The sequence below is a fragment of the Eleutherodactylus coqui genome, chromosome 3 (genome assembly GCF_035609145.1).
Source record: "Eleutherodactylus coqui strain aEleCoq1 chromosome 3, aEleCoq1.hap1, whole genome shotgun sequence".
Taxonomy (NCBI): domain Eukaryota; kingdom Metazoa; phylum Chordata; class Amphibia; order Anura; family Eleutherodactylidae; genus Eleutherodactylus; species Eleutherodactylus coqui.
Window position 1 is genome coordinate 310,165,307 of NC_089839.1, and position 12,077 is coordinate 310,177,383.

Below are 12,077 nucleotides of genomic sequence, written 5' to 3' on the forward strand. Positions count from 1 at the left end.
CACCCTCCTCCTCCTCCTCCTCCTTCTACGCAACCTCTGTCTCGCAATCAAGATGTGTCAGCAGCAGCACGTCGACAGCAGTCGGTGTCGCGCGGCGGTGGGCAAGCGTCAGCAGGCCGTGCTGAAACTACTCAGCTTAGGAGATAAGAGGCACACGGCCCACGAACTGCTGCAGGGTCTGACAGAGCAGACCGACTGCTGGCTTGCGCCGCTGAGCCTCCAACCGGGCATGGTCATGTGTGACAACGGCCGTAACCTGGTGGCGGCTCTGCAGCTCGGCAGCCTCACGCACGTGCCATGCCTGGCCCACGTCTTTAATTTGGTGGCTCAGCGCTTTCTGAAAAGCTACCCACGCTTGTCAGACCTGCTCGGAAAGGCGCGCCGGCTCTGCGCACATTTCCGCAAGTCCCACACGGACGCTGCCACCCTGCGCACCCTGCAACATTGGTTTAATCTGCCAGTGCACCGACTGCTGTGCGACGTGCCCACACGGTGGAACTCTACGCTCCACATGTTGGCCAGGCTCTATGAGCAGCGTAGAGCTATAGTGGAATACCAACTCCAACATGGGCGGCGCAGTGGGAGTCAGCCTCCTCAATTCTTTACAGAAGAGTGGGCCTGGTTGGCAGACATCTGCCAGGTCCTTGGAAACTTTGAGGAGTCTACCCAGATGGTGAGCGACGATGCTGCAATCATTAGCGTCACCATTCCTCTGCTATGCCTCTTGAGAAGTTCCCTGCAAAGCATAAAGGCAGACGCTTTGCGTTTGGAAACAGAGCCGGGGGAAGACAGTATGTCGCTGGATAGTCAGAGCACCCTCCTGTCTATATCTCAGCGCGTTCAGGAGGAGGAGGAGGGGGGGAGGAGCATGAGGAGGATGAGGAGGAGGGGGAAGAGACAGCTTGGCCCACTGCTGAGGGTACACATGCTGCTTGCCTGTCATCCTTTCAGCGTGTATGGCCTGAGAAGGAGGAGAAGGAGGATCCTGAAAGTGATCTTCCTAGTGAGGACAGCCATGTGTTGCGTAGAGGTACCTTGGCACACATGGCTGACTTCATGTTAGGATGCCTTTCTCGTGACCCTCGCGTTACATGCATTCTGGCCACTACGGATTACTGGGTGTACACACTGCTCGACCCACGGTATAAGGAGAACCTTCCCACTCTCATACCCGAAGAGGAAAGGGGTTCGAGAGTGATGCTATACCACAGGACCCTGGCGGACAAGCTGATGGTAAAATTCCCATCCGACAGCGCTAGTGGCAGAAGGCGCAGTTCCGAGGGCCAGGTAGCAGGGGAGGCGCGGAGATCAGGCAGCATGTACAGCACAGGCAGGGGAACACTCTCTAAGGCCTTTGACAGCTTTCTGGCCCCCCAGCAAGACTGTGTCACCGCTCCCCAGTCAAGGCTGAGTCGGCGGGAGCACTGTAAAAGGATGGTGAGGGAGTACGTAGCCGATCGCACGACCGTCCTCCGTGACGCCTCTCCCCTCTACAACTACTGGGTGTCGAAGCTGGACACGTGGCCTGAACTCGCGCTGTATGCCCTGGAGGTGCTTGCTTGTCCTGTGGCTAGCGTCTTGTCAGAGAGGGTGTTTAGTGCGGCTGGGGGAATCATCACAGATAAGCGTGCCCGCCTGTCAACCGACAGTGCCGACAGGCTTACACTGATAAAGATGAACAAAGCCTGGATTTCCCCAGACTTCTCTTCTCCACCAGCGGACAGCAGCGATATGTAAGCAATACGTAGGCTGCACCCGCGGATGGAAGCATCGTTCTCTATCACCATCAAAAACGGGGACCTTTTAGCTTCATCAATCTGTGTATTATATTCATCCTCCTCCTCCTGCTCCTCCTCCTGAAACCTCACGTAATCACGCCGAACGGGCAATTTTTCTTAGGGCCACAAGGCTCAGTCATATCATTTTTGTAAACAATTTTTATACGTTTCAATTCTCATTAAAGCGTTGAAACTTGCACCTGAACCAATTTTTATTTTAACTGGGCTGCCTCCAGGCCTAGTTACCAATTAAGCCACATTAACCAAAGCGATTAATGGGTTTCAGCTGCCCTCTTGGTTGGGCATGGGCAATTTTTCTGAGGTACATTAGTACTGTTGGTACAGCAATTTTTGTGGGCCCTCGCCTACAGTGTAATCCAATTAATTTTTTGCCCCCCTGCATTAAAGCTGACGTTACATCAGCTGTGTTGGGCACTGCAATGGGATATATTTATGTACCGCCGGTGGCTTCCTGGCACCCACCCATGCTGTCGGTCCACACGGAGTTGTAACTGCATGTGTCCACTTCTAAAGAACCCCAGTCTGACTGGGGCATGCAGTGTGGGCCCAAGCCCACCTGCATTAAACATGACATTACCTCAGCTGTGCTGGGCACTGTAATGGGATATATTTATGTACCGCCGGTGGCTTCCTGGCACCCACCCATGCTGTGGGTCCACAGGGACTTCACAATAGGGAGTTGTACCGGCCGAAGCCCACCTGCATTTAATCTGACGTTAGCTCTGCTGTCCAGGGCACTGCAATGGGATATATTTATGTACAGCCGGTGGGTTCCAGGGAGCCACCCATGCTGTGGGTGCACACGGAATTCCCATTGCGGAGTTGTACCTGCCTGTGACTATTTATAAAAAACCGCGGTCTGACTGGGGCATGCAGACACCTTGACAGAATGAATAGTGTGTGGCACATAGGTTCCCCGTTGCTATGCCCACGTGTGCAGCTCCAGATGGAGGTGGCACTGGATTGGATTTCTCATTGCTTCTGTACAGCATTGTGGGCTATCGCCCCGCCCCTTTTAAAGAGGGTCGCTGCCTAGCCATGCCAACCCTCTGCAGTGTGTGCCTGCGGTTCCTCCTCATGGCAGACGCATTTATAAATAGAGATGAGGGTTGTGTGTCATGAGGGCAGCTGAAGGCTGCGCAGGGACACTTTGGTGTGTGCTGTGGACACTGGGTCGTGCAGGGGGGGGGGGGGGTTGGGCAGCATGTAACCCAGGAGAAGCGGCAGCGGAGTGTCATGCAGGCAGTGATTGTGCTTTGTTGGAGGTAGTGTGGTGCTTAGCTAAGGTATGCATTGCTAATGAGGGCTTTTCAGAAGTAAAAGTTGTTGGGGGGGGGCACTCTTGCCGCTATTGTGGCTTAATAGTGGGACCTGTGAACTTGAGATGCAGCCCAACATGTAGCCCCTCGCCTGTCCTATCCGTTGCTGTGTCGTTCCCATCACTTTCTTGAATTGCCCAGATTTTCACAAATGGAAACCTCAGCGAGCATCGGCGATATACAAAAATGCTCGGGTCGCCCATTGACTTCAATGGGGTTCGTTATTCAAAACGAACCCTCGAGCATCGCGAAATTTTCGTCCCGAGTAACGAGCACCCGAGCATTTTGGTGCTCGCTCATCTCTAATCCTGTATTATAATCCAGAGCTGCACTCACTATTCTGCTGGGGGAGTCACTGTCCATATACTTTACTGATCCTGTACTGATCCTGAGTTACATCCTGTATTATACTCCAGAGCTGCACTCACTATTCTGCTGGTGGAGTCACTGTCTATATACATTACTGATCCTGTACTGCCCACGTCATATTACAGATTCTGCTATAATGATGAATATTCTCAGAATGCCAATCAGCAGAAAATGCTATAAACAAACACTGAACAAGCAGGGACTGTTGGAAAATGTCTGCTGTGGAGCTGCAAGTTAATGAATGCAGCTCTGGAACATAAAATTAAAATCCGGGGAATAACTAGAATTTAATGGGTCCCCATAATTGGTCGGTAATTGGCCTCTCTTTGCGGACAATAGATTGGGTCAGGATGGGTATAGTTTCTCGTAAGCGAGAGTCATCTATGAGGAGACTTATAAGGCCATGCATGCTTGTCTGGGAAATGTATGTAAATTAGAAGATGGAACGATGCTCTGCAGCGCCACCTATGCTGACAATAAGCTGAAATGTATTATTGCCAATTTCACTTGAGCAGAAACTATTGCTGATATTACATTTAACAGATCTTCGGGGGCGGGGGGGGGGGGGAGCTATTACTACAGGGGCCACTTTGGGATGTCGCTATTACTACTGGGGGCCACTGTGGGATGTCACTATTACTACTGGCTACTGTGGGATGTCACTGTTAGTACTGGGGACGCTGTGAAGTGTCACTATTACTACTGGGGCCACTGTGGGATGTCACTATTACTACTGGGGCCACTGTGGGATGTCACTATTACTACTGAGACCACTGTGTGGTGTCACTATTACTACTGGGGGGGCCACTATGGGATGTCACTATTATGACTTCGGCCACGGTGCGGTGTCACTATTATCGCTGGGGACCACTGTAGGGTGTCACTATTACCGCTGGGGCCGCTGTGGGATGTCACTATTTGGTGTCACTATTACTACTGGGGGGCCACTATGGGATGTCACTATTATGACTGGGGCCACGGTGCGGTGTCACTATTATCGCTGGGGCCGCTGTGCAGGGGTCACTATAACCACCAAAGCCGCTCTGTGGGGGTCACTATTAGCACTGGGGCTGCTCTCGGGTGGGTCACCCTTACTGCTGGGGCCCCTCTGGGGGGGTCACTATCACTGCTGGGATATGTTTACACGAAGTGGAAATGCCGTAGAATGTCCTCAGTGGAAATTTCCGTGGCAAATTCCACAGCAATTCCGCATCCAAAAGAAGTCAAAATCTGCGCCCGGTCTATTTTGAAGCGACCCTGTCCTTTTAAGAACGACGGAGGTAAAAATCATACGTGGTGATAAGCCCCGCCCCCTGACATGTTGGCACTTTACAATAAATAAGTGGGTTTTGAGTTGCAGTTTGGGCACTTGGTCTCTAAAAGGTTCGCCATCATTGCCCTAAAGGCTCATGCTGGGGGCACTTTTCATGTTTTGCAGACCTCACCCTCTTATCTGGAGACCACGACGTCCCTCATTGTTTCTCTAGAAACCTGGAGACAGTCATTTGTTACTGGGAGGCCGAGGAGCTGCTGATGGCGGACGGCGCAGGACGGGAAGACGTCTCCCATGGCTTCTATTACGCATATGAAAAGTACGTACCTGAGAATGATGGACCATTATGAGTAAGAGTCTCACTGCAGCGATGCCATCCATCCTGAGACCGGGGCTTCTGAAGCTACTTGGATGAAGTGATGGTCACGCCTGCGCACCGCTGCTCCAGTCATTGCAATGGGTCTGCTGGAGACAGCCGGGTGCTTCAACTGAAATGGAGTGGGGAACACATGCGTGACCGCTATTCTATTCATTCAGGAATCTTCGGAACTCCTGTTCTCAGGATTGGTGGGGGTTCCAGCTTCATATCATGGGACCCCTTTACCCTCCCCCTGAACCCCCATCATGTGCATGTCACTCTCAGCTTCATACTCCTTTGCCTTTCTAATATAACTAGTACCTCCTATGCAGCCTCACAAAGTAATAAAGGTCTTTAAAAATAACTAGTAATTATTAGTAAATTACAGTACCAGTGTTTCTGGTGGTGCAATGCCATACAGCTGTGCTACATGGTACATCACACACAAAGCTCTATCACATCCATCCTGATTAACACACATTACACACACAGCTCCACTACATCCATCTTGATTCCCACACATTACACACACAAACACATTACACGCACAGCTCTGCTACATGGTACATCTATTACGATCCCCACACATCACACACACACAGCTCTAATACATCCATCCTGATTCCCACCCATCACACACACAGCTGTGGTACATCCATGCTGATTTCCAGAAATTACCAGTTCAGCAGACCCCTGGATACAGTGATCAGCCCCTAGACATGTGATCCCTGACTCCACCCACACAGGTGATCACATGACGGTAACATCATCACAGGTCCTGGTGGCTGCTGTTGGCTTATCCAGTATACAGTACTTTCTACCAAACTGCACAATGGCTCCTCCCACAGCAGTGACATCACCACAGGTCCTTCAGTCCAAACTGCACAATGGGGAGGGGGGGAGGAGCATGAGAAGCACCCACCCACCCACAAACATACATACTCACGGTCAAGTGGTCGTTGGTAGTTTAACTAGTAACTATTAGGAAATTATATAGTACCAGTGTTTCGAGTGGCACAATACGCCACACAGCTCTGCTGCATGCACAGCACTGCTATATGTTCATCACATACAGCTCTGCTACATACATTCTTCATACAACAGGGATCAGAAGCAGCACAGCAAAGTCCTGCACACATTGATCACTCACTGGTCATGTGACCCCAGACTCCTCCCACACATGTGACTGATCACATGATGGCGGAATTGGATTTTTTCATTTCATTCCACTTAGAAATTAAATAGTAACACTGAATAATATAACTTGTCCTCAAAAGACAACAAACCCTCAGACAGGAGGGGAAAACCAAAAAGAAAAAAGGAGGTTGCATCATTAAGGGGTTAATTCTTCACCATTTGTCAGTTACCTTGATTGTTCTTGTTTGTAAACAAAGGATGGAACTCATCATGACTCCACACTTCTCACAGCTGAAGGTTTGTTATAATTGTATCCCTTCTAGATAATCTTCTGTGAGTTAAACATCCTGGACTCCACACACTTTGCTTGAACTGATACATTGTAACAAACTATTCGGACAGAGGAGAGATTCGTGCTTGTGTGTTTCTCTGGCCGCCTGCAGACAGGCGGGGCGGGTCCGGGGGTGAGAACCCGACCCAAGCGCCTGCAGGGACCAGCGCGTACTCACCCGTGCCCGCCGGCTCTGGCGTGCAGCCGGCGCATGCGCAGACCGGAGCCGGTGGCGGGTGAGTGACGTTTCTGCGCGGGCCTCTGCGAGGCCCGCACAGAATTAGGGCATGCCGCGATTTGTTTGCCGCGCGAGATTTCGCGTGGCCAAATCGCAGACGTCTGCATAGGATTGCATTTGTTGCCGCAATCCTATGCAGGCTTCCAGCGGCGGAAATTCTGCGGGAAATCCCGCCGTGGAATTTCCGCTCGAGTGCAGGCGGCCTCTCATAGAGGATTATCTACACTGGATACAACTGTAACAAAGCCTCATCTGTGACAAGTACGAGGTCCGTACAGGTTTTGAACATTTATACGTCCGGTCTCATACAAATGAGTCAGTTTCCGTATGCGGGAGCCCCTCGCTAGGTGATTGACTTCAATGGAAGCCGTCCGTGCAGAATCCGCACAAGAATAAAGCATGCTGCGATTGTATTTCCGCAAGCAGAAATCGCTGTCCGCTTACGTGAGCAGACATGCTAATCCTCTATACTGATAATGGATGCAGAATACCGCGGATCGTCCGCACAGGTGACGATTGTGGATACCGCTATCCAAATCCGTTTGTGTAAGACCAGCCTACAACAGATATCAGTAAGACCCCCCCCCCCACCCTCCATACATTTAGTGATTGCTCTCTGATGGCTCAGACTCATTTTAATTCTCCACAGGGAAAAGGAGGTGGAATGTGACCTCACAGTCCAGACTGGAAGCCGCACGCTCTACGTCTGCGAGCACGATGACGTCATCCTGTTCAATGATCTTGATGTTTTGGTGAAGGACAAAAAGACAAACCGGACCCTGTGCAGCCGCAGATTTGAATTAGCGCTTATTGGTAAGAGCTCAAGACTTTCCTGCAGTGATATAAATTGTCCTATTGCAGCAGTCTATACTGTGCCGGAAGGCTGCAGAGTACAGGCTGCCACAAAACAGCCAGTGGAGGTATATTATGGAATTGTCTCTTCCTCCTGCGCAGTCTCTGTGTGCAGTCTCTTCCTCCTGTGCAGTCTCTTCCTCCTGCGCAGTCTCTGTGTGCGGTCTCTTCCTCCTGCGCAGTCTCTGTGTGCGGTCTCTTCCTCCTGCGCAGTCTCTGTGTGCGGTCTCTTCCTCCTGCGCAGTCTCTGTGTGCGGTCTCTTCCTCCTGCGCAGTTTCTGTGTGCGGTCTCTTCCTCCTGCGCAGTCTCTGTGTGCGGTCTCTTCCTCATGCGCAGTCTCGGTGTGCGGTCTGTTCCTCCTGCGCAGTCTCGATGTGCGGTCTCTTCCTCATGCGCGGTGTCTATCTGCTGACCTCCCGCCTTCATGCTTTCATTTGCGTTTTGCTGCTCCGTCGTGGAAACCACAAACTGGAAAAAAGACGTTTCTGCTGAGAAGTCCGTAGAAATCCGTGGAAGCGGAAGGAATCTCTTTCTGTATTTTCCATTTCTCCAGCGGATCAGAACCGGAATACAGAGGGAACTGGAAGACGGCCCGGTTCTCATTCCCAGTTTTGTGATGGTGGCTCAGTGGGTAACACCGCTGTAACGCCGGCCTCACCCCTCAGCCATGGCAACATCAGCTTTGAAAAACTCCCTCCAGTCCTCACCCTTGGCAGACTGACGCTCACATGGGGGACTGAACAGAGTCCTTCCACCAAGTCTGCGGCACTGAGGATGTGATACACTGGGATTAGTTTGGGGAAACCCCAGAACTTGCAAATCTTTTTCTTTAGCTTCGTCTTACAAGAAGGCCAAGCAGCTGTGGGCGCAGAGGACCGGTCACATGACTCAGCTGGTAGCCGCATCCTCTGAGGTGTACAACACCACCCATAGAGCCAGTACACCTATATATGGTGCCTGCTTGCCGCAGACGTGCTGTTAACATCATCGCAGGGCCTTGAGGTTATGTTCCTTGTGATGCATCACAACTAGAGATGAGCGAGCACCAAAATGCTCGGGTGCTCGTTACTCGGGACGAAATTATCGCGATGCTCGAGGGTTCGTTTCGAGTAACGAACCCCATTGAAGTCAATGGGCGACCCGAGCATTTTTGTATATCGCCGATGCTCGCTAAGGTTTTCATGTGTGAAAATCTGGGCAATTCAAGAAAGTGATGGGAACGACACAGCAACGGTTAGGGCAGGCGAGGGGCTACATGTTGGGCTGCATCTCAAGTTCCCAGGTCCCACTATTAAGCCACAATAGCGGCAAGAGTGCCCCCCCCCCCCAACAACTTTTACTTCTGAAAAGCCCTCATTAGCAATGCATACCTTAGCTAAGCACCACACTACCTCCAACAAAGCACAATCACTGCCTGCATGACACTCCGCTGCCACTTCTCCTGGGTTACATGCTGCCCAACCCCGCCGCACGACCCAGTGTCCACAGCGCACACAAAAGTGTCCCTGCGCAGCCTTCAGCTGCCCTCATGCCACACCACCCTCATGTCTATTTATAAGTGCGTCTGCCATGACGAGGAACCGCAGGCACACACTGCAGAGGGTTGGCACGGCTAGGCAGCGACCCTCTTCAAAAGGGGCGGGGCGATAGCCCACAATGCTGTACAGAAGCAATGAGAAATATAATCCTGTGCCACCGCCATCAGGAGCTGCACACGTGGGCATAGCAATGGGGAACCTATGTGCCACACACTATTCATTCTGTCAAGGTGTCTGCATGCCCCAGTCAGACCGCGGTTTTTAATTCATAGACACAGGCAGGTACAACTCCCTATTGTGAAGTCCCTGTGGACCCACAGCATGGGTGGGTGCCAGGAAGCCACCGGCGGTACATAAAAATATCCCATTGCAGTGCCCAACACAGCTGAGGTAGTAATGTCGTGCTTAATGCAGGTGGGCTTCGGCCCACACTGCATGCCCCAGTCAGACTGGGGTTCTTTAGAAGTGGAAACAGATGCATTTATAATTCTCTGTGGACCCACAGCATGGGTGGGTGCCAGGAAGCCACCGGCGGTACATAGAAATATCCCATTGCATTGCCCAACACAGCGGATGTAACGTCAGCTGTAATGCGGGTGGGCTAAAAATTCATTTGATTACACTGTAGGCGAGGGGCCACAAAAATTGGTGTACCAACAGTACTAATGTACGTCAGAAAAATTGGCCATGGCCAACCAAGAGGGCAGGTGAAACCCATTAATCGCTTTGGTTAATGTGGCTTAAGTGGTAACTAGGCCTGGAGGCAGCCCAGTTTAACGAAAAATTGGTTCAAGTTAAAGTTTCAACGCTTTTAAGAGCATTGAAACATATAAAAATTGTTTAGAAAAATTATATGACTGAGCCTTGTGGGCCTAAGAAAAATTGCCAGTTCGGCGTGATTACGTGAGGTTTCAGGAGGAGGAGCAGGAGGAGGAGGAGGAGGAATATTAGACACAGATTGATGAAGCAGAAATGTCCCCGTTTTGGATGGTGAGAGAGAACGATGCTTCCATCCGCGGGTGCAGCCTACGTATTGCTTACGTATCGCTGCTGTCCGCTGGTGGAGAACAGAAGTCTGGGGAAATCCAGGCTTTGTTCATCTTGATGAGTGTTAGCCTGTCGGCACTGTCGGTTGACAGGCGGGTACGCTTATCCGTGATGATTCCCCCAGCCGCACTAAACACCCTCTCTGACAGGACGCTAGCCGCAGGACAAGCAAGCACCTCCAGAGCATACAGCGCGAGTTCAGGCCACGTGTCCAGCTTCGACACCCAGTAGTTGTAGGTGGCAGAGGTGTCAGGGAGGACGGTCGTGCGATCGGCTACGTACTCCCTCACCATCCTTTTACAGTGCTCCCGCCGACTCAGCCTTGACTGGGGAGCGGTGACACAGTCTTGCTGGGGAGCCATAAAGCTGTCCAGGGCCTTAAAGACTGTTGCACTGCCTGGGCTGTACATGCTGCTCGATCTCCGCACCTCCCCTGCTACCTGGCCCTCGGAAGTGCGCCTTCTGCCACTAGCGCTGTCGGATGGGAATTTTACCATCAGCTTGTCCGCCAGGGTCCTGTGGTATAGCAACACTCTCGAACCCCTTTCCTCTTCGGGAATGAGAGTGGAAAGGTTCTCCTTATACCGTGGGTCGAGCAGTGTGTACACCCAGTAATCCGTAGTGGCCAGAATGCATGCAACGCGAGGGTCACGAGAAAGGCATCCTAACATGAAGTCAGCCATGTGTGCCAGGGTACCTGTACGCAACACATGGCTGTCCTCACTAGGAAGATCACTTTCAGGATCCTCCTCCTCCTCAGGCCATACACGCTGAAAGGATGACAGGCAAGCAGCATGGGTACCGTCAGCAGTGGGCCAAGCTGTCTCTTCCCCCTCCTCCTCATCCTCCTCATGCTCCTCCTCCTCCTCCTGAACGCGCTGAGATATAGACAGGAGGGTGCTCTGACTATCCAGCGACATACTGTCTTCCCCCGGCTCTGTTTCCGAGCGCAAAGCGTCTGCCTTTATACTTTGCAGGGAACTTCTCAAGATGCATAGCAGAGGAATGGTGACGCTAATGATTGCAGCATCGCTGCTCACCACCTGGGTAGACTGCTCAAAGTTTCGAAGGACCTGGCAGATGTCTGCCAACCAGGCCCACTCTTCTGAAAATAATTGAGGAGGCTGACTCCCACTGCGCCGCCCATGTTGGAGTTGGTATTCCACTATAGCTCTACGCTGCTCATAGAGCCTGGCCAACATGTGGAGCGTAGAGTTCCACCGTGTGGGCACATCGCACAGCAGTCGGTGCACTGGCAGATTAAACCGATGTTGCAGGGTCCGCAGGGTGGCAGCGTCCGTGTGGGACTTGCGGAAATGTGCGCAGAGCCGGCGCACCTTTCCGAGCAGGTCTGACAAGCGTGGGTAGCTTTTCAGAAAGCGCTGAACCACCAAATTAAAGACGTGGGCCAGGCATGGCACGTGCGTGAGGCTGCCGAGCTGCAGAGCCGCCACCAGGTTACGGCTGTTGTCACACACGACCATGCCCGGTTGGAGGCTCAGCGGCGCAAGCCAGCGGTCGGTCTGCTCTGTCAGACCCTGCAGCAGTTCGTGGGCCGTGTGCCTCTTATCTCCTAAGCTGAGTAGTTTCAGCACGGCCTTCTGACGCTTGCCCACCGCTGTGCTGCCACACCGCGCGACACAGACTGCTGGCGACGCGCTGCTGCTGACACATCTTGATTGAGAGACAGAGGTTGCGTTGGAGGAGGAGGAGGAGGAGGGTGGTTTAGTGGAGGAAGCATACACCGCCGCAGATACCACCACCGAGCTGGGGCCCGCAATTCTGGGGGTGGGTAGGACGTGAGCGGTCCCAGGC

At 52.2% G+C, this 12,077-nt stretch overlaps 1 protein-coding gene and 1 long non-coding RNA gene across 2 annotated transcripts in view; one reads left to right on the plus strand and one right to left on the minus strand.

Annotated features, from left to right (window-relative positions):
• The window catches only part of LOC136621988 (uncharacterized), a 398,847-nt gene that overhangs the window by 54,946 nt on the left and 331,824 nt on the right, over nucleotides 1-12,077 (minus strand). The window lies entirely within an intron of this gene.
• MPL (MPL proto-oncogene, thrombopoietin receptor) overlaps nucleotides 1-12,077 on the plus strand; it is a 57,983-nt gene that overhangs the window by 19,417 nt on the left and 26,489 nt on the right. Inside the window, exons 2-3 of the mRNA XM_066597904.1 lie at nucleotides 4,926-5,079; nucleotides 7,474-7,637. Of these exons, the coding sequence (XP_066454001.1) occupies nucleotides 4,926-5,079; nucleotides 7,474-7,637 (318 nt within the window). The remainder of the gene's footprint in view (nucleotides 1-4,925; nucleotides 5,080-7,473; nucleotides 7,638-12,077) is intronic.